Raw genomic sequence first — 26,956 nt, 5'->3', positions numbered from 1 at the left:
TGGACAAAATAAATTTGATTTAACACAGAAAGCGCCCAAAATGCACAGAATAAGCATGTCTAATGAGTTTTAACAAGAACTGGAGTAGGCAAAAAAAGAAAATGAAGAATAATTGTTTTTAATTATTCAGTTTGGGTGAAAGTATGGTGTATTATATATATATATATATATATATATATATATATATATATATATATATATATATATATATATATATATATATATATATATATATATATATATAAAAAAAATAAAGTAAAGCCAGAAAATATTATATACAAACTTTCTTTTAGTTTATGAAATACACAGACAGCTTCATAGGCTAGCACAACCCAAATCAAACCCGAGTGTTTGCAGTGGTTGCAGTTTTTTTTTTTTTTGCAGTCTTGTAAACATATCGAAAGTAGCCTATGACTGAAACGACAAGATTGGAGCTGTTTTCTTGGTTGTTTTGTTGTTTACCATTTATGTGGTTTAGCAACTTCTAAAAACAAATTTATAGTTCTCTTTATAAATAATTTCTCGCTTATATGTAGCTTTGGAGCCGCTGCTGTGACGCTGTACAAACGCTTCCAGTGTGAATACTCTCGCGCGTCTGCAGCTGCAGTGACGATGTAGTTACGCTGACGCGCTGCTCAAGCGCCGCTCACGCTTGCGGTGTGAAACCCTATCATACACCTGGCGCAATGCAGCGCCAAGCGCAACGCAGGTGTTTTTTGCTAGCTTCAGCCCGACGCAGTTATCATTTTAACTTCCTGCAACACATTGTTTAAATAGCGAGTGCATTTGCGCCCATCTGTGCGCCCATGGGCTGCTGGTCTGAAAACAAGGTGTGTTCAGGCGCATTGTTGACGCATTGCTATTTTGAGGTAACTGAAATAGACTTCACCATTGGCCAACAAATCTTTAGGCCAGGTTGAACAAATCAACCTGGTCTAAAGTCAATTCAGTATTTTTTTTGTTATTTAAAGAGCGCTTTAGTATGTGTACCTATAGGTTGTTGTGTGCCTATAGGCGGGTCCACAACTCGCGTACACTGCGTATTACACAGCAGCACACAAACTAGTCAAATATTAAAAATAAAAGGATTACAATGTAAACCGCCATGTAAATAGCAATCTGCCGTGGCGTGGTAAACATAATGTTTAGTTAGCTATTGTCTGGAAGTGTTGTTGTCTGAAGACTTTTCTTTTGCCATGGCAGTGTAGATTAAGTAGCAGCAAAATGAATACAATTTCAGTTTTATTAAGACATTTTTTCATGGAGTTCAATAGAATTAGAATATTTAAAAGTGAAGTAAGGCCTGATTCAGACCTCATGCATGAACATTGCATAAGCCAGGCTGCAACATCAGCTACACGTAGAGCCTTCAATCAATTAATATTGATGAATATTTAATTTGTTTGTTGCCTCATAAAAGCCTATATTGCAAAATATTGGGATGATGAATTGATTTATAATGGATTTTCTAAATATTTTCAGTTCAGCACACAACATGCGGTAAAAAAAAGAATCAACTTCAAAGCAGGGTTGGGCAATATGGCAAATATATCAGATCCCAAATTCTTTCAGGCAGGACCACAATCATCGATCTTATCACGATTCTTTTTCATGTTGTTGTTTGAGGCTGTTTTGCAAGATACTGAGAAGTATATCCAAGCTATTTTCCCTATTAAAAAATACAGTTCTACAAGATAACAATATACCTGTTTTCTTTATGCAATACAATCAAGAATTGTATTAAGCTTGTGCGGTTTAAGCTGTGATCAGCGATCGGTGATCTGTGATCAGTTAGTTGCCTTTAAAATTAATTTATTATGCCCTTTCACTTTTTCAACTTTAGTTAGTCAGTGGCGGATTAAGACTCTTTGGGGCCCTTGGGGACTGACACCTAGAGTAAAATAATATTACTGTCATTCTTTTATTTTATTTAACAATGTCCCAACTTTTCTGGAGATGGGTTTGTGTGTGTGTGTGTGTGTGTGTATGTATGTATATATATATATATATATATATATATATATATATATATATATATATAAATAAATAATATCCTATGGTGAAATGATTGTTGTTCCCTGGACACGTGATAAAGGGTCTTTGAGTGTCCGAAAGGGCATGACACTGCCTCTCCCCATACACTTTTATTGAGTGAATGAGGTCCAAACTTGAAATCTGCGCTTGGAAAATGGAAAATCCCCCTTGTTCATGTTAAGATTAGACTAGAAAACCATCGAAATGGATAGACATTGTAGTTTCCTCAGTAATTTTTTTTTTTTTAATGTATTCAAGTTTTCAAATCAAGGGAGGGTGGGAACAAAAAATTGTAGTTACACTGTGTGTATTACTTGTATCAAAAACCTTACTACTACTCTGAATGATTCACTGCTCTGTTACATTTAGTCAGTAAAGGGAAGCATGCAGAGAAATGTATCTATACGAAAGAACCTCTTTTCGCTTTGATATCTGACCTACTGAACTGCTTAAATTTTATGCTTGTGTTGTTTGTTAGTGTGAACTCAAGCCGTGCTGGTAATGCTAATGAAGTTTGAGCTTATGGAATTTGTGTGCCGAGGAGTTTAGAAGACAGAGAGTGATTGAGAGACTCAATGGATCTATTGTGGCCTGTTTTTCCCCATCAGCAGTGTTGTTGGCCATCTTATTCTGACCCCTAGTTTTAGAGTTGAGCAATTTACTGACCTTTTACATCCCAGTTTTTGTAGATTTTGAAATATGTTTTGAGTTGGGTTGGGTGATATATTGCATAACAAAGACAGCGTATTCAGCCATTTCATAATATACAATTATGGGGCCATTACGTATATGAATGAACAAGCTGTTGACAGCACTGAATAATCTGCATGGATCTCTACCTGCGGGATTTTGCAAGCAAGAGTGAGACGAAATTTAACTCATTTTAGGAGCGGGACAGAATTTTGCGTGAGTGGGATTGAGAAATCCATCCCACACAGACCTCAAGTATTTATTTTTGCAATTCAGTCAAATTGCTTGAATCATCAACATTTGGTTTTGTTATTGAATAGATTAGACAGCCTCATCAAATTTCACATTGAATCCCATTAGAGCAATTTATGAAACAAGACGTAAACAGATATTTCAAGCGAAAAAATATTTGTTCAATCATTTAGGATGCTTCATGTCATTCCAAATCTGTATGACTTTCTTCTGCACTGTAAAAAAAATTTGAAACATATAACACAACACAATGCAATACGTAGATTACAATACAGGTAAAACACCTGTAAAAAAAGAATGCGGAATTGTGCCCTATTTTTATGGACTTGTTTTACAGTGTGTGGGACACAAAAAGTGTATCAGTATTCACCAAAACAATTGCCTCCTCCAGTGAGCTGAGATCCCCATCAGTGAGTCGTACTGTTCATTGAACCATTTCAGACCAGTTTTGTGAACTTAACAAACAGATTATTAGAAATATTAAAATACAGTCATATAGGTTTCGAACAACATTTTTTCCCCTAATCTAATTAAATGTAGGCTGTACTTTATATTTTATTTGAAATTCTTAAATTTGACCAATAAATTCAGTTAGAATAAAAAGACACTATAGGGATGTTACCAATCAAATTAAATCATTTACACTGAAAATTTATAACTGCATTAAACAATGTTATGAGATTGTTTTAAATATATTTTGAATATCCAAATAAAAAATGTTGGAAAGAACGATACTTTTATCGTTACGATACCTGTCACAAGTTCACATGGCTGATTTATTCATGAATGATGCAGTTGTTTATGAATGGGTCATTGAATCTTCGACTCAACCGATTTGTTCAAAACGCTGAATCATTCAGTAATTAAAACACGGTTGAGTGCAGTTCTGCTGCAATCTTTGTTTGGGAAAATTGCATCTAAAATGTAAGTGACTTAATTGTAACTGTTTTTTGTTTGTAATTGTAATCCGTGTCACATTTTCAATCACGATGGTATTCAGGAAAACAACTCTTGGTCATGTGGTATTGCTTAATTTAAAATTGTTAAAAATGTAAAAACTCCACATTTTGAAAGATTACCTCAGTGTGTTAACTGAGTTTCTTTTTGTGTGCTGTGCTCATTTGTTTCGATTTCTCCTCTAGAGGCTGTGCGAGCCTCAACAGCTCAACCTTGTTACCATCAGTAGGCTACATTATACATTTTCAACCATTATCACCACTTACACTAAATGTAATAAAATCAGAGTCATTCTCGCATTCTAGTTCTTGACGTTTTAATCAGGCTACTTGTCCAGTCGGGCAAGTAAATTCTCTTTCACTTGCCTCTTCAAAAAAAATCCTTCTTGACGGCTCATATTAACCAAACTAAAGTCTGCTTTAAAGTTAAGAGGCTAAAGATGAAGTTTAATTGGTTATGTGATAGAACGGTGGAGTGGTCACTGTATCAGCTTACAGCAGGCACATACTGTGCAGTAATTATCAAACGTTTTGTAGAGTAATAAAAACAGGTCACGCCTCAACAATTATTTGCACTCGCACAAATGCTCCTAAATATATTTTGAGGGCGCACAGAATTTCTGGAAGACATGCAACCAAAATGGTCGCAATTTTTAACCTTGTGATAACAATAAATCTCGTTTTTATCTTTTCAACACTGTATTCTGTTACGATCAGTGGGCCTTTCAAAACATCTCTGGCCAGGTATTCTTGTACAAACCTAGATAAAGCAGGTGAAAGTAAGTGACACACAATACCGGTGGGATTTGGAGAGATGGCAGTTTTGTTCAGTCTCACACCTTATGTTTGCCTTGCATAGGAGAAGCTGTTCAGTAACTTAAAAGCACCTCTGTTAACAAAGGCCGTTTGAATTCTATAGATGGGTTAAAGAAATCAGGTGTGTGTTTTTTATTAAGTTCCTTTTTATAGAAAGTTTCAGTTGATTCCTATAAAAAGGAAAAAGTGATGTGTGCGCTGTACTTACTCAAATTGAAGCCATAATTTCTAAAGTAAATCCAGCAGTAGTTATAGCAACTGATTTGCAAATACATGCTATGAGTAAGTTCAGATGAAATATCACTTATTCCTTGTCGCCGATTGTGTATTTATAATGAGTAACCAAGCGACTGGATAAAGGAGTGAAGCAACTTCCTAAACTTAAATGTGATCTTTTTTTTTCCTTGAATGAATAAATTGGAGCGGTTACTTTGGAAAAACAGCCAAGAGGTCTCCAGCATACGTGTGCACTCTTTCGATACGGTTTCAAAATAATTTTTTCTTCTTATGAAGCTGGTTAAGAAAACATAAAGATTGTGCAAAGAGCTAGAATCAACATCTCAACTGTTTAGAATCAAAACCTTCTGGTTGAACATTTGTCACTACATAATTCCCATGCTTTCATATGTGCTGTTATATAGTAGTTTTGATAAGTTTACCATTATTCTAACACTTATAAAGAATGATTACATTTGTTCAAACTTTTCACTGGTAGTATAGCCATCTGGCTACAGCAGTAATACATGTGATTTAAGAGGAAGTGTGAGGGTGGTGAGAAAAACTTTTTCTGTCACCGCAATGTGTGAGCTTGATGTTATTGAATGGCTTAAATAAATAAAAGTTTAAATAAAACTATTATGCTAATGTATAGGTCAGTGACTACTTCCTTATATTATATACACAATAACTGCCTGATGATCCGGGGCCAGCTTGAACATTGCGTTTATCAGTTGCAAGTTTAGCAAATTAACTCAAAGGGAAATATGAATAGTGATAACAAGTTATAATTAAAGGTGCTCTAAGCGTTGTCACGCATTTTTTAAGCCAAAAATTTTTTTGTCACATACAGCAAACATCTCCTCACTATCCGCTAGCTGCCGGTCCCCTGAACACACTGTAAAAGAACGCGGTCTCTGCAGACACCCCAAGCTCCACAAACGGCAACAATAACAAACTGGGCTAACCCGCACCACGAAACATAACAAACTGTTCCAGCCACTAACCGACAAGAAGGGTTTGGGGGATTAGGAGTAGGAGGGAGGGTATAGCTAGCCTCCGTTTTTTTTGACAATACTTTGAACGTCAACAAGAAGTGACGTCACCCGACATCGCTTGGAGCACCTTTAATTATAAATATTTAGATCCGCTGTAAGAATTAACTGGTTGTAGCAGAATAAATATCACCATCAACTAGGGCTGTGCAATTTGGGGTAAAAATCTACTTACAATTTTTCTGGTTTGAGATTTAAAATGTGATTTTGGCATGCTCAAAGTCTAGTGTGACCACAGCATTTGGCCTTAACTTAATATATGACAATTTAATTTAGGATTCGCAAAACGCTTACTTTTGAAAGATGGGTCAGTACCCAGTTTATTTGGACCAGCTTGCTCTTCAGAATCACAACCTGTAAGTATGATTAATTATTAATAATTATTGTATATATTTTCTACCGTATATTTAATCATTGCATATTAATGCAGATTGTCTGTCGTTCTTACTACTTTGAGTAATGATGAAGGATTGAGCAAGATTTGTTTTACAAACTTTAATGTTATCAGTCATTCACGTTAGTGCTCGGCTAACTTATGCTCTGTTATTGATAAAGTTCCCGCATGTGCACTGGAATAAATTAGAAATATACACATCGGTTTGTTGATGAACATACACTTGTTAATGCTGATGGAATTAAATACATTAATACATTATCTCATAATGTAACTCAAACTGAGTAGTGTATCACTGAGAATCGCCCTGCTCAAGTTGTCCTTGCAATGGAGGTTCAGGTTGAATTACTAGTTCTTCCATTGTTTCATCATCGGACTCGATATGGTAAAATCGACATCCTCATCATTACTGTCTTTACAGTGTGTACAATCACTGAGGTCCGAGGAAGCTTCCGGATCTAAAGTTCAGTTGTGATAATGGACGTTTTGCTTCCACCAAGCACAGTAAGCGGTAGACCAATCGTAACAGACTGGGCCATCTGGCCAATCGGAGCAGAGATAGAAGTTTTGATAAGCTCAATAGAAACGGTAAAGCCTGTTCTAATTGGTAAGTTATACCTTCGCTCACTCACGAAGCAAAGACCGAGTCAGCAAGAGTTGCCGAAAATGTGTCTGTGGTGCCTGGCATTTACCGTACTGTGGAGTCTGGACCGTGACGGCTCATAATGGCCTCCCCGTAATGTTGGTCGTAATTTGTGGACTAACTGTAATATCATATGTCTTTAATTATTTACAAGTATTTTGACATCAAAGCACAGCACATCATCTGTGTCTTCCAAAAATCTCACCACCATCAGACATTGCTGCTCTTCACCTTGTATAATTAATAAGTGTTACGCCATTCTTGAACGAAGCTATTATAATGTAAAGCAATTATCGAACAAAGCTGTTGTAATGAGGTTTTTACTGCTGGCTTTCAAAAATCTTTGAAGTTGGGGTTAAAAACCAGTGTTAAACCCAGTGGGGTTATCCTTAATTAAGGATTTTGTTTTTTGTCGAGTTATGATGCTATTATAATATCCTTATCCTATCTGTAGATAAGATAAAATACTGCACTTAGGAAATCTTATTCTGTAATAGCTTTTTTCCTAAATGAGGTCCTAACTGAAATTGCCATGGTTGACAAACAGAAAGATAGGATTCTAAAGTTAGGATCTCTCTGTAATACGCCTCCTGTTCTGCATCTGGGTGTTAGTTGGGTGAGGGGCTTGTTAATCATTTAAGGAATATAACAAATAATTGTGTCTGATCTGTCTCAGTCATTACAAACGTGTTTTTAAGCTTTGCCAATTTAAATATTCAAGCTCAACAAGATCCGAAAGAGAACTCAATTCATTACTTACAGTACATCACACAGTTTGAAAAGTGTTGTATGAGCAACACCTCCATCCGAATTGCTGGGAACATCACATCTTTCAAGAAACTCTTTCACAAGCACTTAAAGGGTTAGTTCGCCCATTTAAGACATGAAGTTGTATGGAATCCTTACCAGCACTATAGTGCATACACACTGACCCACTCTGTAGTCACCTCCCTGGTCGTGCGCACTGTTGACGTTGACAGCAGCGCGGATTGATAGAAATGGAAATAAAATAGTGCCGATTAAAACTGAGGTATGAATTTTGACCGGCGTGTTTTTTGTGTGTTAAATTAATCAAGCTTTGAAACGCAAATCATTTTTTCGCGTAAAAACGCACAGTTTTGAGGCCCCGTAAAATAACCGGGAGTACTTTCTTGAAAAACTTCCAGCGGCCAAAACTCTGACCAGGGAGGTGACTACAGAATGGGTCGGTGTGTATGCACTATGCTGCTGGTAAGGATTCCATACAACTTCATGTCTTAATTGGGCGAACTAACCCTTTAACCACCCCACACCCTTAAAGCAATACACACACAAATTCTCTGCATTTCAACTCTTTAGCTTGCTTACTAAATCTAGTTGTCAAATAAACCTGGCATTGTATATAACAGATATTGCTGGCTCCTTGACAAATTGCTTTTTTTCCTCTCTTGCAAGTCATTTTGGATAAAAGCATCTGCTAAATATATATCATAAAAGTACACATCTGAAGGATGTGCCTAGAAAGCCGCATCTTAGACAGCATGCAAATACTAAATTGAGTTCACACTAAATTGTCAAAATGCCCGTATTGGTGAGTATCCTCGTAAACATTGTTGGTTATGTCTTAGGTGAACGTAAACGGTTGAGAAATAAAACGTATGTGTAACCGTATTAGATCCGTGCATAGGTCTTAAAGTGACAGCAGCCTAACATACCAGCTAATGTCTGTTTCAAATAACAAAAGACAAAAAAAGCTTGCTGCTCTTGATTGAATAACTTTTATAACTAAATAAAGGACCGTTAATGAAGATTAATCTATATTTTAATTTATACAGTGAAGACAGATTTACTTTTTTCTTACTTTATTCAGTTGAAAACGACTGTTAGACCTCCATGAAAAACCTGAAAAAGCACTATTTATTTAATTTGTACTTTTTTGTTTCTACTAGAGTTGGGGTACTCGAACTCGGACTCGGACTCGAGTCCAATTTTGAATGAACTCGGGCTTGTCACGCACTCGGATGAATTTGTACTCGGACTTGACTCGGACATTTTAGACTCGGAAAAATGTCCGAGTCCAGTCGAGTCCGGGCACTAGAGGACACAATATTATTCAAAAACGAAACCAAACTACTTGTGTTGTTTCCGCATTGAGCATTAGCCAATCACAGACATGTATATTAAGCGCATGAACACAGTGGCAAATCAGAGGCATGTTAGAGTCAACATGCGGAGATTTGCTTAAAATGTATGTTCAGAATCAGCACAAGCTTTATCCTTTCGCAAATCCCCTCATAAACAAAGTCTTGACGCGATATAAATGAGAGATTCACTGTGCAGTGTGGATACTTCAGTGTTTATGACGAGAGTTTTAGGGAGAGTGCAGAACGCGGTAAGTGATGGCTTAAAGGGAGCGCTATCGACAATCTAAATAATAGTTTTGTTTTTCGTGCTTCTAGAGGACCAGTGGTTACGTTCACACTGTAAATTATAAAGAGTGATAAATGCATTTAAATGTGGGAGTGAATCCACTAAATTTTAGTCCTGTGAGTCTTGAAATTGCGATGATTGACATAGTAACCATAGCAACATGAGAATGTGACAACCATAGCAACATTTTGGTGTCTAATAATTTAATGGTTTTTGTTACATTTACACTTTAGTCATAAGTTTACATACACCTTTCAAAATCTCCAGAATTTGTATGTATTTATTAATAAGAAGGATCATAAAAACATTGTTTCTATTTAGTACTGCACTGAAAAAGCTTTTTCACATAACAGATGTTTAATAGCCTAGTCCACAAGACAAAATACAAACACAAAATACAGGACAAATTACTTGATTGTAAATATCATTACCTGACACACAATATTACAATCCAGTAATTGATCTTGTATTTTGTGTTTGTATCCACAACTGTTTTTTTTGTTTTCTTGTTTTTTTTGTTTGTTTTTTTGTAATGGTTCTTCATGAGGAAAAATCCTCCAGCTCCTGCACATTCTTTGCTTTTCCAGCATCTTCTGCATACTTGACTCCTTACTAGCAGTGACTATGATTGTGAGATCCATCTTTTCGCACTGGTGACAACTGAGGGACTCAGTTGGCCAGAATTAGCCTGGCCACCCCATGTATAAAACCACCACTGTTGTTATAGTCACCGAACAGCTGAGCAGTTCTGTTCTGGAAAAACAAATGCCTGCAGTTAATATATAGCTTTGCTCATATCAGTTATTGTTCTAAAGAAGCACATGAGATTATATGACTCTGAGCAGGTGACCAGCTCAAATGATGATTGTTGTTATGGAGTCGACAGAACAGATTTTCTATTTTCTAATATAGTTCCATATCTTTATTTAGATGCAGAAGAGTTTCCCTTTCTAGTTGCCCATTGACATTCAGACATCCCAACCTATAAGAAGTCATTTCACGGAGGTATCTCTTTTTGTTGACGGGGTGATTGCCCGAACGGTCAATGAGGGGAGGGGTGGGGTCTTACATGCTGTCTTACATGCTGTCTTACATGCTGTCTTACATGCTGTCTTACATGCTGTCTTGCATGCTGTCTTGCATGCTGTCTTACATGCTGTCTTAACATGCTGTCTTACATGCTGTCTTACATGCTGTTTTACATGCGCTTCATGAGGCACATATGCACACTAGCACACAGACGCAAGGTCTCCCTCTCTGCCGTGCGCGCGCTACACGGTTTGGAGCTCAGTATGTGCGCTCGCTCTAGATTCCGGGGGATTTCAACTAATTTGCGGGCATCAGGGAGCCGCTATCAACATGCGGGAGACTCCCGGAACTTCCGGGAGACTTGGGATGTCTGGACATTTATCTATTTGGCAGGCATCTTTATACTCAGTTCATTCAAAGTATAAATTCTGAGGACTGTCAGAAGTTGTCTCATTAAACTATAAATTCAAACCTAAAAAGATTTGATGTTTTCTTTTGTTTTGACAACTGAAATTTCTGTGGGTTGATTTGTACTTTTAGTTCATTATCATCCTTCGGTTTTGACCGCATTGTTATGGTAGATTTCTTGTTCAAATGGATTACTTATTCAGAAACTGTGGTTTGTCCTTGTTTCTGAGAGGTTGCTTAGCACTTAAGATGCATGGCATGTGCAGAAACGTCATATTATGACTAAAGAGAGACAGACTAAATTGGTCTTGAGAACTTTATTAGGCCATTTGTCAGCAGCTACCACTGGTGTTTGACAATTACTGTCACATTCTCAGCCTGGTTGTCTTCACTTTTTTACTCCTCTGTCTGTGGAGAAAAGGCTTCTGTACATGTGTCATTGAAATCACATTGTTTTGTAAGTTAAAATAAATGAAAAAGCCACAATGAATATGTTTTTATGTCGTTAAGCTTCTAGTAAGGATGTGTAATATTTAGCAATCTATTCAATTAAAATAATAAACATATGATAATGAAAAACTGACTGTCCATTTATCCTTCTTATTGAATGGTTAATACTTTCCAACTAAAAAAGCCTTCTATTTTAAGTTTTCTCTCATTTCTCTCATTTATTTTCTTGCTTTAACTTGCTTTAAAAACAATTTCTAGACAAATAGGGTGAATTCAGGTTGATTCCGAGTAATCTCGATGGCAAAAAGTGTTCCAATCACCTTGAATTCACCCATTTAAAGGGGTCATGACATGGATTTTGTATTATTTTAATGTGTTTCCAAATATACATGTGTAAAAACAATTATTTCTAACCCTCATTCTGACCCTCTGTCTGAAATGATCAGTTTTTAAGGGGAGGCTCATTTAAGGCTTGTCAGTAAACGGCCACGGTTATGATTTGAAAACGTCATTGCATATGAAAACATTATCAGCGCCCACTAGGGTTGGGCGGTATTTCAGTAATATCGTATACCGCAGGGTCTTAAAATAGCAACGGTATCAGTTTCAATACCGTCATTACCGGCACTTATATATAATATATAAATATAATTTATTCAATGCCTAAAAATGCTTATGTAGTTGTCATCAAGTGACAGTGTGGAGGAGAAAGAGAGAGAGAGAGACAAGGGAGATGCGGTAAATACTGACGAGGCAATTTGTAAATGTTGCAATAAAAAAGGTGACCGCGAGAGATGGAAACACCTCTAACCTAATGTCGCATCTCCGAAACAACCACCCACTCACTGCTGCGAGGATGCATTTTGCCCCGAGTTCATTAAATAAGCGCATTAGTTTATATGTGTTAAAATATTATAATGTTTTTTTTTTTTACGTTGATAGTGAAAACTGAACAGCACGAGTAAGATGGGATGCATCGGGAGTCAGACATTGACCACTTAATTAAGTTTCATTTTGTAAAAGGCCTTTCTTTAAAGTGAATTTCGTTTTGTATAAATTGTATCTTAATTTTAATAATTTTTTTATCAACCAATTGCCTGGATTTAATAAATAAGAATCAAATATAGCAGACAACATAATCATGACATGATCGTGCGCTGGCGCGCCGCGGTCACTTGCATTGAAATCTCATCATAAATTAACCGAAACTCAGTGTATGTCTCACAGACATGACAGATTGGCCTATATCTAAATAAAGCTTGAAATTTCATTAAACGAAACAATTCAAAACGAAAAGAAATAGGCCACTCGCTGATTATTTAATCCACGATGTGCATTTCTCTCTATTTCTCTCATATCTTTGGCTCAAAGTCCAAACGGCAGCGCAAGCTCACTAGAGCAGACGCGTTCACTCTGATCGTTTCGCTCACAAGATCCAGTGAGAAGCGCTTGAATTCAGCGAAGAACACAAATGTCTCAGTGATTGAAATCAGTTTAAAGGCAGTTGTAAGAGCGCTGACAAACAGGAGAAACACTGTGCGCAACGATACAGTCAGAATCTGAATTGAAACCGAATCCATTTACCATGGATTTACTGTAACGTTAGCCTAGTAATATTGACTGCACCATGAAATGTGGGATATACATATTGAATTGTATTATATTATTAATGTAGACAATGTATAAAATGACTAATAAATATAAAGGTTTTATCTGTGGTTATGATCTAAATGCCTGATACTGGATGACCAGTGGTTAATATTTTTTTTTAATTAACATACATTTAACATAGTAGTATTAGCTTGAGTTACGATGCAGATTTACTGTCAACTCACTGTCAAATATGCGTTTGAGACAAAACATGTAATATTAATATTGCAACTTGCACTGCAAACTGTGCTGAAGATAGGCTACATGCCATCAAAGTCACTTTACACTAAACAATATCCCCATTAGCACATGCAGAAACTAAGAAATATATTTTTCTATTCAGATATTTATTTTAAGGAAAAATGACAAATGTTTGAATGTTCTACCTCAGATTTGTGAAATGTTCACTTGTTTGGCAAGTGTTTGTCATGATATGTTCTGACAATAAAGAGTAGTTTAAAACCACAATTAATGCTCTGGTTTCTACAACTTTCACTTACGAGCAAAAATCTGCCTTTAAATATGAAGGAAATAAAGATTTGACATTTATCGTGATAATTATCGATATCGACTAATATAAAAAAATTATCGTGATAATTTTTTTTTTGCCATCTCGCCCACCCCTAGTCCCATTTTTGCTCATTTATAAATATTATTTATATCTACCACCCCCTCAGCACCTCGGTTAAAAAATTATTTGGCGCAACCATATTATAACGGCCCACGTATTAAAAATAGTCGAGTCTAAATAGGGCTCCGGCTCATATTACATTTAATGCCGTCAGCCGGGATCAGACACAACGTGCACGGGTTGGCCTTGAAATTTTTTTTTTTTTTTTTTTTTTGCCCAATCTGGTATTCAGTTTCTGAACGGTGTAGGCACAAGCCAACAGTTTGGTGACGCTGTCTGAGCCTTATGTCATCATTTTTAATTAGTCACGGTAATACCGTATACCCTGGTAAAATAGGGAGGAGGTTTGACGGTATCAAAATTTGGATACCGCCCAAGCCTAGCGCCCACTCACTATTGCACATGAGTAAGTGTTTTGAAAACATTAGCTGTCAGATACAATACAAAGAAATACAAAAACAAAAGTTTATTTTCCAATCTCTCCATTACACTGTGCCTCGTTTACAAAATCTGCTGTCAAATTCTCAGAACAGACATATAATCCTCTAGACACGATCCATGACGCCATAATAAACCATCAACTTATTTCCGAGGCTGGGATCCTTCTAAAGTCCATCGACTAAAGCTAACCATCCTTTATGCATCCATTTACTCTACCATTTGTCATGTGGGTATGTCAGAAAGTGAATGTGCATCTGTATATTGTATCCAGTGTGGATGCAACGTTCGCATCTCGTGTGAACCCTTTAAATGGTGTGTTGTATAATTATTCGAATTGCCCATGTGATGTCATAAATCCCACCATATGCAAATGAGACGTTTTTGGAGCTTGATTAAATAAATGCTTTGTTTATAATGAGGAGAATGTTTTAAGCTATGAAACTTGCAGGAGGTTTTAATGGTACACAGACCTATATGTTAAAAGGTCAAGGAAAATTGCACGAGTCATGACCCCTTTAAAGGTTTTATGCCCACCATATTCGTTATTATAAATGTTTATAAATTCATACTGAAACGGTCCAAGGCCAATGTAATTACAGTCGGTGGTAAGCATGATGATATGTTGACAGCAGTCCAATAAAAAGTTAAGCACTCATCTAAAAAAAACAAAAACAAAACATGGATCATGGCCAATATGCCATGGCCAATCAGAATTGAGTATTCTGGATAGCTGCTTAATAAATGTGGTGATAAGAAAGTGGGGATGTTAGAATAGTGCCGTTATTTTGACTTAATGCATTTATCTTGCTCCGCTTGGTTAGTGTTTTTATACTGGGTTGCTTGCCAAAGTGAGAACATCACAGGAAACCACAGTTACACTCAAAGTTGTGATGGGAAGGAGGCGATTGCAAGTGTGTTTGAATAAGGAACCCTCCCATTATTTCTTGTGTACTCAGCTTAAACGGCATCTAAGCACAAAATGAACTGTTGTTGTCAATTTACGTGTCGGTCAAACAGGCATGTCTGCCTGTCTAAGTAGCCTGTTCTTGTCCAAAATAAACTGCAAATTGGACTAGGGCTTCATACCAATATGCAAGATTATTCTTTAAAGTCTCAATTAAATGGAGTTAGCTCATATCTGTTCTTCCTGATTGTGATGTACATTTGAGTGTAACTGATTATATCGAGAAAAAAATGTAAGATGTGGACTTGCATCTATGCATCAGTTTGATTGGTCTTTGAGATGTGGGCGTGGCACTCAAAAGTACATTCACAAACGGCTATATTACACACTGCATGAAAGGGAATATTCGAAAAACCATTATGGGGCACTTAAAAAAAAACCATGGACAAATTGTTAAAATTAAGATATCACATACCTACATGTTCACAACATGTAATATGCAAACAGACGTTGCGATAGTCTTTTCTTCCCTATTGTGATGTATATCCGAGTGAAACTGCTTCTCAAACATGAAAAACTGTAGCGTTTCAGTTTCATTTTGTCCCATCAGGAATTGATTGGATGGTTGTGGTTTGTTATTGCGGTGATCTCATGTGATTGACAGGTTGTCCCGCCCTCGTGCCAGTAAACATGTCATCGGAGAAAAAAGAGATGACGATGACGAGCGACCAATCGTGGCGATATCTGTGGTCGTGGCTCCTAAACGGTGCTCTAACGTCGTACATTGAGATGGCTGTTGTCATGGTCTTGCAGCCAAAGTTAGCCTAAGATAATTTTGAAGAAATTTTGCCTGATCATATCCCAGTGTGTTCGCTGCTATGACCTACATGTGCTGACTAGCCAATAAAAATGCAACATGAAAGGCGTGTTGATCAATGCGACATGGCACTAAAACTTAAAACCACTTAACTTCAGCTCCATTTGCAAGATTGGCATGCCAGGTTGGCCTCTTTTTTTCCTAGCTATGACCACGTCTATATTCTCCTTTTTCGCTTCCTCCTCTTTTTTTATTCCAGCGCAAAGGAATTACAAAGTGCGATTCATCTTTCTCTATTTGTTTACCACTGGCACATGCTGATGATGTTTTATTCTTCTATACTATTTTGCGTGGCAGCCTACGATTCAAAAGATTTCATCATCGTACAGTCTACATACTTGTCATAGTCGTACCCAAGTTTATTAGATCCACGTCATACTGTGTCATTTGTAATGATCTTATAGGATTGCTGAAACCGCACATGTCTGTAGCAGCCACAGAGCAAATCATTTTAAGAATAAATGGAAGAAAAAAAAAGATGTGCACTATTAAATAATTTATACTAAACACTGCTATATTCCTTAAATAAGAATTGACCATTTTTAAATCCTGGTGACTTTAATCTGTCAGTCTAATTATTTATGTATCATTATTCTGTATCTGTCTTATATCATTACATTATCATAATATATATATTTTTTTTTCTGTAAAGTCAAGCAACACATGCTGGAGTTTTGCTTCACCTAAACACTTAAGTATATATTGTTTATTGCTTGTATTTTTTCAATAGTTTTTTTTTTTTAGCATAGGCTAATGAAAAGTTTTCCTTCCGTTAGTTTTTTCATTCACTAATGCAAGCCAGATGTTGTCCATGATGGATAGTTCCCTTCCCCCCACCGCTGTAATGGAAACAGTCCCGCCACACCCGTGGAAACGCACTCGAGTCGAGAGCTCCTGAAACTCTTCAGACGATGCATGTGGTCCTGATCAGTGCGTTTCTGCTCCAGCTCTCAGCTGTTCTAAGAACTAAATGTGCTGCTTTTTGTAAATTCAAGAGGATTAAACCTAGCAGGCGGTTGTAGCAGTTCACGGTTTGCTGTGTTGACCGCATGGCTCCAATGTCATGCTGTTTGGAAAAGTTTCTTTTAAGGAGTTTCTTCTCTTGACGGTAAATTATGCCGAACTCGGGAGGAAAATGAAACTCGTGAGTACAGTTACAAGTGGTTTTTAACTGTTGCCACATTGCATAACTCACTGGGCGTTATTGCACTCTTGTAGCAGCTGTGAACCTCGAATCGTTTCATGCATTTGCTATCATGTGAAAACAAATTTGACCATTTATTTGAAATCCTAAAGATGCTTAAACATCTAAAGGTTTGTTTTTAAAAGCTTGAAATTAGTTTTGTGCCTAAATATGAATAAAATGACGAATATAAACTTTAGAAAATACATTTCTTACAAAGCTACTGTTTATATATATATTATTACTTTTAATGGCTTTAATATTATTTAGAATAATTTAGAAAAAAATAGTATTTTTGTCCGGTCCTTTTTACTGAATGTACGTGTGAAATCACGTATGATAAAGCAGTGTTATTTTAGTATCATTGAGATATTATAGTTTTTTTATTACAGTTTTAGTAACTTTAGTATATCAAGTTAAGCTAAAAATATATCTTTGGCAACTAGCTGAAATTTTATATATATATATATACAGTGGCGTAGCAAGTCAGTCCCGGGCCCATATGCAAAAAAATGTGTACGGGCCCCCCTAACCCTGCCCCCCAAGTACATTGAAGATTCATTTATAGACTTTCACTGTAGTGTATAAAGAAAATACCATACCAAACAATACCATAAAAAAACACTCTAGCCAACAACCTTTCACAACCAGAACGGAACAAAAACAAGTCTAAAACCAACCAAGGCTCAGCCAATGTCAATAATCAACTACTGATCTTGGCACCGCGGCCCAAAATGTAAAAAACATAAAACTGCTTACTCATTTAGTTGCATTCTCCGGGCCTTTCTTTCGGCAAATTTATCCACGAGCACGATGTCATTGGTGTTTAATTCATGGCTTTGTGCATTCTCGATGGAAATAATTGCCAGTCCCAATAGTCTGTTTATTAGCTTCAGTTTTGAAAATGAGGGCTCCGCTGAAGCAACAGAAGGGATGGTAAGAAAGAGAACTAAACCGGTCTATTTTAGGTAGTTTTTGTGTCGCAACTAACTTCTCCACCTTCTTTTTTCTCTTTAAGGCCCCACTTTTATGTTTGTATTTTTCCATCCTTTAATGTTTAATTAGCTAGCGTCTAGTAACCTCTCTCACACTCACACGATGCCGTAAAAAATGACGGTACAGTTCTACGGCAGCCGCGGGGTGCAAAAAATAATAAACGCATAATAAATGCACACAACAAATGTCGGAGAAATTAGAAATTATGGAGAAACAAGAAATTATTACACATGACATGCATACAAAAATATATTTATTGTGGCTACACTTTAAAAATGAATTAACCTGTTTTAATTAAAAGTTCCCCATGGGTGGGCCCCCTATCGGCCCGGGCCCATTTGCACGTGCATACCCTGCATGCCCAGACGCTACGCCACTGTATATATATATATATATATATATGTATGTATGTTTTAAGTTTTTTTCAGTTAACATGAATTATATTTCAAATAACATAAAGGTTTTTATGATTTCAGTTTGAGTTAGCTATATTAACCCTTGGGTCAAGCGTATTAGAAAAAGTTGGGCAGAAAGATGCTTTGTATTTAGATTTCAACAAGTTTTCCTTTTGTCCTTTCTCTTACAGGACAGACGGTGTGGGTGTGCGTCATATTTGGATTAAACTTCTGGAAGGTGTGAGCCAGACTTCTCCAGAGCCCTTCCCTTGTAATGAGCATGGTTGGAGAAGGACTTCGTGTTTCGTAGCAGTGTGTGCGCCTATGTCGGATTCTCCATTACGTTTCTACAAGCTCAAAGGCTGATATGAATAAAGTAGAGTCGTGGTCCGAGGAGGAAGTCTCGCTCTGGCTGACCGATCAAGGTTTGCAGGAATACTCTGAACCGTTGAGAAACTACGACGGACAGGCTTTATTAAATCTTTCCACGGAGGACTTCAAGAGGGCATCCCTCTCCAGGGTCATGTCAGATGGTGGTCTTTTGCTCCTGGAAAAGATAGAGACTCTTAAGATCGAGCATCACATCGATGTTCACAAGAATGGACATGCCAATGGGCACATGGTGTTGAATCATAATGGGAATGCCGGGAGCACCGGCAAGGCTCCACGGAATGGAGTGGTGAATGGCTTCCACAAGGAACTGGTGCAGATTCCCATACCAGAGCCAGCTTCTCCGCAGTTCCCTCCCGAATGGGGAAAGACCGTCGTGGCTCTTGTCTATGCCTTATGCTGCTTCGTCTTCACCACCCTCATTATTTCTGTGGTCCATGAACGCGTGCCTCCTAAGGAGGCAACTCCACCTCTCCCTGACAAGTTCTTTGACTTTTTTGACCGGGTGGAGTGGGCTTTCTCTGTGTGCGAGATCAACGGAATGATTCTGGTGCTCTTGTGGATCATACAGTGGAGTCTCTTAAAACACAAGTGAGTTTTCTAAGTAGCACACATTCATGAATAATCTCCCAAAACCTGCCTCAGGAATATTTCACTCCAGAATCAATACAAATACATCAATTAAATTTGGCTTAAAAACAGTGAAGATAATTCTCAGATTTTTCAATATTTATATGACAAGCACGCACAATTTTCACTTAAATAAACATTAACAAAATAAATTAAATTATTTTTCCTTCACCCCAAATTCAATAGAAATACATAAAAGATTAAATTTCGATTTTTCAGACTATTTATATGACAATTAAATGCAATGTTCACTTAAATTAACATTACTGTAATTATTTTCTCAAAAAAATTAACTATTTCCTTCTGATTACTCTTATATGACTATTAATATTATAATAAATGAAAGAATAAATAATTCGTAACAATTGTCATGTCCGCTAGGAAAGAAAATATTCTTCTCATTCTCGCTTTCTTATGATAATATATATATATATATATATATATATATATATATATATATATATATATATATATATATACACATTTAAAACAACATTTATGACAATAGCACAATTTTTACTTGCATGGTTTTTACTTACATGGTTTTAAATTTTTAAAATTTTTGGCATTAATGCAAGAAAATATTATACTAATTACTCTAAAGCAAAAAATAAAAGTTGTATATTTTGTTCTCATTGTAATATGAATTAAATATTATTTAAATAATATTTCATTGACAATTAAGCATAATTTTCCCTCAAGTTCTCATTACCATAATGCAAAAACATATTTTTTCGTACTTTTCTTTAAATGAATGAATATCTGTAAAACAAATCACTGTAGTTCACTAATATGAATATATCACCACATCTTCCTTCCGCAGATCTATTGTTGGTCGACGCTTCTGTTTCATAGTCGGGACGCTTTACCTCTACAGGTGCATCACCATGTACATTACTACTCTTCCTGTGCCTGGCATGCACTTCAAATGCTCTCCGAAGGTAACAGCAAAATAATCTCACTTTCTTTTCCTTTTCTCATTTTATTTGTTATGTTGCATAGTTAATTCATAATCAGCACAACACAAGCATTTTGGCCAGTTAAAGGAGTACCCCCCCCCCCCCATATAATATTCCATATAATGAAAATGTAAAGCTTTTTTACAATGCAAGAATATCTTAAATAACAGTCCATGCTACTCATGCCTAATTTTCCAAGACTATTTCAGGTTTAAGTGAGAAACAACCTGAAATTTTAGTCATTATTCATTGAAAATATTGATGCCTTGATGTCAGTAGTATTCATTGTATAAGAGAACAGCTGTGAGAACATTAGACGGAACCAATAAAGGTATGTGTGTGTTTCTCTTGTTGATGGGTATAAATATGATTTTTTTTTTTGATCCAGTGAATATTCTCGATGAGTTTTCTGTCAATTTTTGTTCAGTTACACGAGTAAAAAAGACCATGTTATTTCCTAGCTCTTGTAATGATCAATACTGTATGATGCTTCACTTGTAGGAAAGATTACAAAATGTTAGAATTTACCATTTATTATTTTCAACCCAGAACCTTTCAGTTCCTTCTCTGTAACCGGATGGGTCAGTCGACCATCTGTGTTTTGAACGGTTGATGTAAAGAATTTGTGACTGTTCTATAAATGTCCTCAGAGCAGAGGTCATGAAGGGACATATTTCACATTGAACGGAGAAGCCGTTCTTGGAAAATGTGAAGTGTGCTATTCTCATCTGTTTTTCTTTTAATATGCTCCAAGAATTCATTTATATTGAGGAAGACACAGGGATAGAGCATTGGAAAAATGTTGATAGGATGTTGATACTTTAGTTTATTCGATTTTTTTTTTTTTTTCATAGTGTGATTTTTGGTGAATTGTATTGAATCCAATTAGGAATCCAGTTTTAACACAAGCCACAAGCAAGTTTGGATGTTTTTCTCAGCTTTTCGCTCAAAATGTTGCTTTTTTATTTATTTACAAAACACCCACATTCAAATGTTGATGGAAAAAATTGCATGAAGTTAGAATAAAACAAATAGTTTTTTTTTTTTTTAAGCAGAGGTTCTGTTCTTTCTTTTGATATATTGCATGTTCATATATCCATATAACAAAATATTCTGGGGGACATGAAAATATCAATCAAAAATGCTCGCGGTGGCTGGTAACTAAAAAAACACAAAAAAAAACGGGGAAAGAGTTAAAATATGCAACGTTTTACATTTTTAAAATGTATTTAATGTGCAGCCACACCAACTTTTGAAGAGTTTTGGTGTAAAAAAAAACAAAACAAAATTTTCCCCTCCAGTGGGCCTCTTTCTGGACTTAATGAATCTTAAAGCAAAGACTGCACCCACCGGAACAATGAGCAATATTATTGTGAAATGAAATGATTGTTTAGAGTGTATCTGCTGTTGTGTTGCTATGCTGCCTATCCACTGGTCATCCTTTTGCAACTGTGTGTGTGACTCAATGTCGCGGATGGGATGTCGTGAACACACACTAGACAGGAAATCCACACCACGGGACATGCAGGAAACATTTATTATCAAGCCCAACAACTTGTTCACTCTCGTTAAAACCTTCTTTCCTGTTGCATTTGCTGAAAGAAAGCCTGGAACTTTGCTTTCTAGGAGCCATTGTTGCTTTTATGTTGCGCCTCAAAGGGGTTATTGTTGTTTTTGACATAAACATGCTGAGTTTGTTGAAGCAAATAAGGTCAAGCTGTGAATGAAAATAGATTAAAGAATTCTGAGTGAATAACATCATGCTAATGCTTGTTTGTTGTTTCTGGCAGTTGTATGGCGACTGGGAATCTCGGATACGGCGGGTGATGAAACTGATCGCAGGAGGGGGTCTGACCATCACAGGCTCCCATAACTTGTGTGGAGACTACTTGTACAGTGGCCATACTGTCATGCTCACCCTCACTTATCTCTTCATGAAGGAGTGTGAGTAGACCATTTGGGACAGGACCGCCCCCTAGTGGACAGTTTAAGTGCAGGTTTTGATTATACAGTGGCACACTTAAACATGTATGAAGGGTATTGCATTAGATTACAATAAAATCAAAGTGATTTGACATTTATTTTAAGCAAAAAACACTTTTCAAGCCAAATATTCACTGAAACAAGTTTAATTTGTAAGTGGAATATCTTTAAACGCCTTTAATGCATTAAAAAATAAAAAGGTCCGTTTGAAGCAGATGGAACATGAGCTTATAAAGCAAGTGTAATATTAATATTTGTCAACTAAAATATTACATCCGATTAGTAACTTCGCTAAATTGAGTGAATGCATAGCAATTCCAAAGTTATATCCATCATGTTATTAACATGTCATTACTACATTTTCACCTTTTTATTATTCAAATATTCTTTGGAAGTTTAAATTTTATGAGCTTTTTTTAATACTCGTGATAAATTTGATTTGAATATATCATTATGTGGAATCTAAAAGAAAAATTGAAATCATTCCATTGAAATCAACAAATTACATTAAGTAGGTACAATATGTAAGAATTTTGCAGTAAAATATCCATAAACCACTAGGCCAATGTTATATATTTTGTTTAGTTGATTACTTACAATATCCCAAATATTTCCAACTATTTGTAAATCGTGAGAAAATTGCGATTTTAACCAAGGAAACGGGACGTGTGAACAGGGGTGAGAAGTCGCCAGTCACTGACGTCATACTCGCGTTACCCCCGGTTTCCGCCAGGTTTGACCTCGCACTGCCATAGTAACCATGGCGACAGATGAGGACAAGCGGATTATGCCCGTTATGCCTAGCAGGACGGTCACGCTGTTGTTGTTTTGTTCAAACATTTTGGACCATGGCAAGCAGACTTTGAGACAAAAAAAGGACTAAAACGAAGATCAGCATCTTTCGAGATGCCGAGAGCTTCACGTCCGCGACTAACTTCGACTTGACAGAGACGCAAATGTACATAAAACTAATCAATGTTATATAGTTCAACATGACGAAATGTTAGAATATGATCTGTATTTTATTCTAATGTTGATCTAGCTTAGTTAGTCTCATACAGCCAACACACAACCTAACTAGCAACATTCAACACACTCAAATGCAGTTTAGTGTGATAGTGTAACTGTTAGAACAAGTGAAACAGCGCTGCGTTACCTCAAGTTTAATTCGTCTAATAAACTGACCTGTGTGAGTATTAATTCAGCACTTGCGTGTAGTTCGGTAGAATGAAATGTCCTTATTCTTTTATATCTGCGGGACTGGAGTTGTGTGTGGCGGTGCTATACGTCTAGCAATCGCGCCCTGCTTCATACCACAGTCATGTCAAAAACATCAATTTATTCACTCATCCATAAAAGATCCATCAGCTTGACGACAAGATCCATAATTCAGCTTAATGTGGAATATACGTCATCAGTATACGCCTTTGTTATTGTAAGAGGTTAGCGACCCCTGGTGGCGAAAAATCCTGCATATTGTACCTTTAAATGCTCAAATTTATGAAACATACATATTCTTTTGTGTTTAAATCTTTTTATTCGCTATTTAAGCTGAAAATCATTTGTAATTACACTTTTTTTTAATTCAAATAAATGAAACGCATCCTAACAAATATGCATGAAAAAAAATACATAAGGGTAATAATAATTGAAAAGAAAAGCGTGATAAACATTAGTCACAAGTTTGCAGAAAATAAATAAATGGGGACCAAACTTTTTTCAAATAACAAACTCTTGTCTTTTAGTGTGTACCTAGTTATTTCTAAATGTAGTGTACCAGTCAACTCTGTCAGACATATTTTAAGAGCTGGAACTTCCTTTTTCTTTCAAAATAAAAGAATATGTTTTTTGGTAAAGGTTAACCCATATGAAACAAACTGTTGTTGTACCAATGTAGTCTCAAAAATTCTTCAGAAACTCCAAACATCTTCATAGGATCTGGTTCAAAACGCATGTCCAACGTATCTGAAAAAAACAACAACCTGGAAATCTTTTTCAGAACCTCCAAAACATACATATTCTTTTTCCAACAAAACAACCTCAATATTACTCTTAAGATGTTTTCAAACAAAAATATAGCCTTTTCATTGTACTTGAAAAAGAATATACATTTTTTTCATGCTGCAATAGTTTACATACATGTTTATCAACAGTATTCAATCCCAAAAGGGTGTGCGAGATATGGGAAAGAGGCTAAACCTGGGTCAAAATGGACCTGCACAAAAGGTGTAAAAATGTTTATGTCTCTTTAAAAAGCCTAAAGTCTAAAAATTTAAATGATTGAAATGAAAGTTGGGTTCCTGTACAAAAAATTTAAGCTTTTTTTAAAAATAAATTAGGCACATTATGTATCTCTTCTATGTCAAAATTGACCAAAAATGCATTCTGAATTAAACAAGTATTCAAAATGAAGATAATACCATGTTGTGACACTGTGGTTGTCGATGTATGTGGATCATGTTGCTAGTTAATGTGATGAACTACACCTTTGGTTCTGTAATTCTTCACTTTACTGGAGGACTTAAAACATATTCTCTTTTATAACACCCCATCATTTTCTCGCACCTCACAGATTCTCCTAGAAGGTTCTGGTGGTACCACTGGGGCTGCTGGGCGTTATGTGCAATAGGAGTGTTCTGCATTCTTCTTGCTCACGATCACTACACGATTGATGTTGTTGTGGCCTACTTCATCACTACACGTCTCTTCTGGTGGTATCACACAATGGCTAATCAACAAGTAGGTTTGTCTGTTTCGACGCGGTTAACATTTCCATTCAGAGCCCTATAATGTATTTTAACCTCTAACCATCTGCATCTGTTTTAGGCGCTCAAAGAGACATCCCAGACCAACTTTTTCACCCATGTGTGGTGGTATAGATTTTTCCAGTACCTGGAAAACAATGTTCCTGCCGTCGTCCCCCGTAGCTACCAGATGCCCTTCTCGTGGCGACCGCTGCAGTGGGGTCATGTGAAGTACACACGGATAGATACAGACTGACTGACTGACGTGCAATTTTGGGAGTTGGTCTCCAAAACATGTGCCCAAAGTGCCGGAACAAGCCTGACATTGTTGCCAATCCCTTTAACTAACAGACTAGTCATCCAAATCTCATTCCTTTGTGACGTCATCACAGGATTGATTTTTGGATGTAAAACTTATCGCGTATGGGGCTAAGAACAATGGAGACGAAACCATGGTCAGGGATAAGAAAGTGGCTTGCGATGGCCTGTAATATCATCTTACATCAATAAAAAAATGAGCCAGGAAGCTAAATGAGAAGTTATTTATTTTCCCGAATAACTTGACAGTGTCTCCAAGTATCTTTGTCCCTGTTTACAGGCATAAAGCCATCTTCTCAAGATATTTTTGTTAACTCAAGCAACTTATTGATGCATTAAATATTGCAAGTCTGAGCAAGATAAATCAGTTTTGTACAGCCTTACATTTTTCTAGTCATTTGCTAAACAACATGTGCTGTCAGAAAAGGTTTATATGAATATCATTTGTATTTTTTTAACTAATTCTTTGTTTTTTTATATATTGTTTGGATAATCTACTGCTCTTCAGTGCCTTAATAGTTCAGAGGGAACATTGTCCTGGCAGTCAGATGCAATGTATTTATGTTCATTCAAAGACAATTTCAGTGCTTTCAGGGTGGTCGTGCTGTAACCACCCTTTGCGAACCACATATGCTTGAAACAGAACTCACCTCGTCGCCCGAATGTAACAATCCTGCTCGTTTTGAAAGAGTATTTCCATGACGGTGTCAGCAAAGCTAATTTTGGTTGTCCACAATAACCATTTCTGTGGTGTTGTTTTCGGAAAGTATTTATTAATGTCTTTTATTATGTCAAAATCATATTTTGTCAGACAGCTGGTGCTTTGTGGCTCTTACTGAACTCCAGGTCTCTGGAGGTTTTTCTGGGTTTGAATGGCAAGAAGGATGTTTCCCGATCCTTCCTTTCCGCAAACCAGAACAGATGTTCTGTCCCATTGACCACCCTATTCAACAAGCTGCTATTGTGATGTAATAGTAGGAGGTGTTCGTCCGTTGACAAACAAATAAATTACAAATATTAGCACAAAACTGAGTATGATTATTTTATTTGTATTTTTGTGACTGTGTGAATATAGACAGAATTGTTGAAATCATCAATGTATCTCATGATCTCTAACTTTAATTACAGGATTATGCTTAAATGCTTGAAATTAGTTTGGTTGAAAAATATAAGTTGTTCCTGGGTAAGACACTCAAATAAAAGTTAAGGGCTCCTATTATGCCCTTTTACGATTTTTTTTTTTTTTGGATGTACTTGAAAATATTTCCATGCTTGATTTTTAGGGGTGTAACGATATTCAAACCGAACCGAAAAACCGCGATACTGAACCCACGATACGTATCGCGATTCTCTCATGGCGTACCGAACGCTGTTTTGGCGCTCTTTTGATGTGGCGTGAGTCCTGACAGATCACTGTACTAGCTCCTCATTTCAAGCGGCAGCGCGGAACACGAGTAAACGCGATCATCTCTTCCTCAGTTACAGAATAAACATGAATGGACA

General features: G+C 36.5%; 1 protein-coding gene across 3 annotated transcripts in view; it reads left to right on the top strand.

Annotated features, from left to right (window-relative positions):
• Window positions 1–26,481, top strand: part of sgms1b (sphingomyelin synthase 1b) — a 35,430-nt gene extending 8,949 nt beyond the window's left edge. For 2 of the 3 annotated variants that reach the window (XM_077206137.1, XM_077206139.1), the window contains exons 2-6: window positions 18,621–19,410; window positions 20,273–20,390; window positions 22,199–22,352; window positions 24,964–25,130; window positions 25,218–26,481. In XM_077206137.1, coding sequence (XP_077062252.1) covers window positions 18,797–19,410; window positions 20,273–20,390; window positions 22,199–22,352; window positions 24,964–25,130; window positions 25,218–25,391 — 1,227 coding nt within the window. In that variant the 5' untranslated portion in view covers window positions 18,621–18,796 and the 3' untranslated portion in view covers window positions 25,392–26,481. Of the gene's footprint in view, window positions 1–16,577; window positions 17,000–18,620; window positions 19,411–20,272; window positions 20,391–22,198; window positions 22,353–24,963; window positions 25,131–25,217 lie in introns of those variants that run through there. The other variant, XM_077206138.1, reaches the window with a different exon arrangement.
• The last annotated feature ends 475 nt before the right edge of the window (window positions 26,482–26,956 follow it).

Source organism: Siphateles boraxobius, unplaced genomic scaffold (genome assembly GCF_051911475.1).
Source record: "Siphateles boraxobius isolate OS27281-9 unplaced genomic scaffold, OSU_SipBor_1 55, whole genome shotgun sequence".
Classification (NCBI taxonomy): domain Eukaryota; kingdom Metazoa; phylum Chordata; class Actinopteri; order Cypriniformes; family Leuciscidae; genus Siphateles; species Siphateles boraxobius.
Note: the sequence above shows the minus strand (reverse complement) of the source record. Positions and strands in the feature narration are given on the sequence as shown.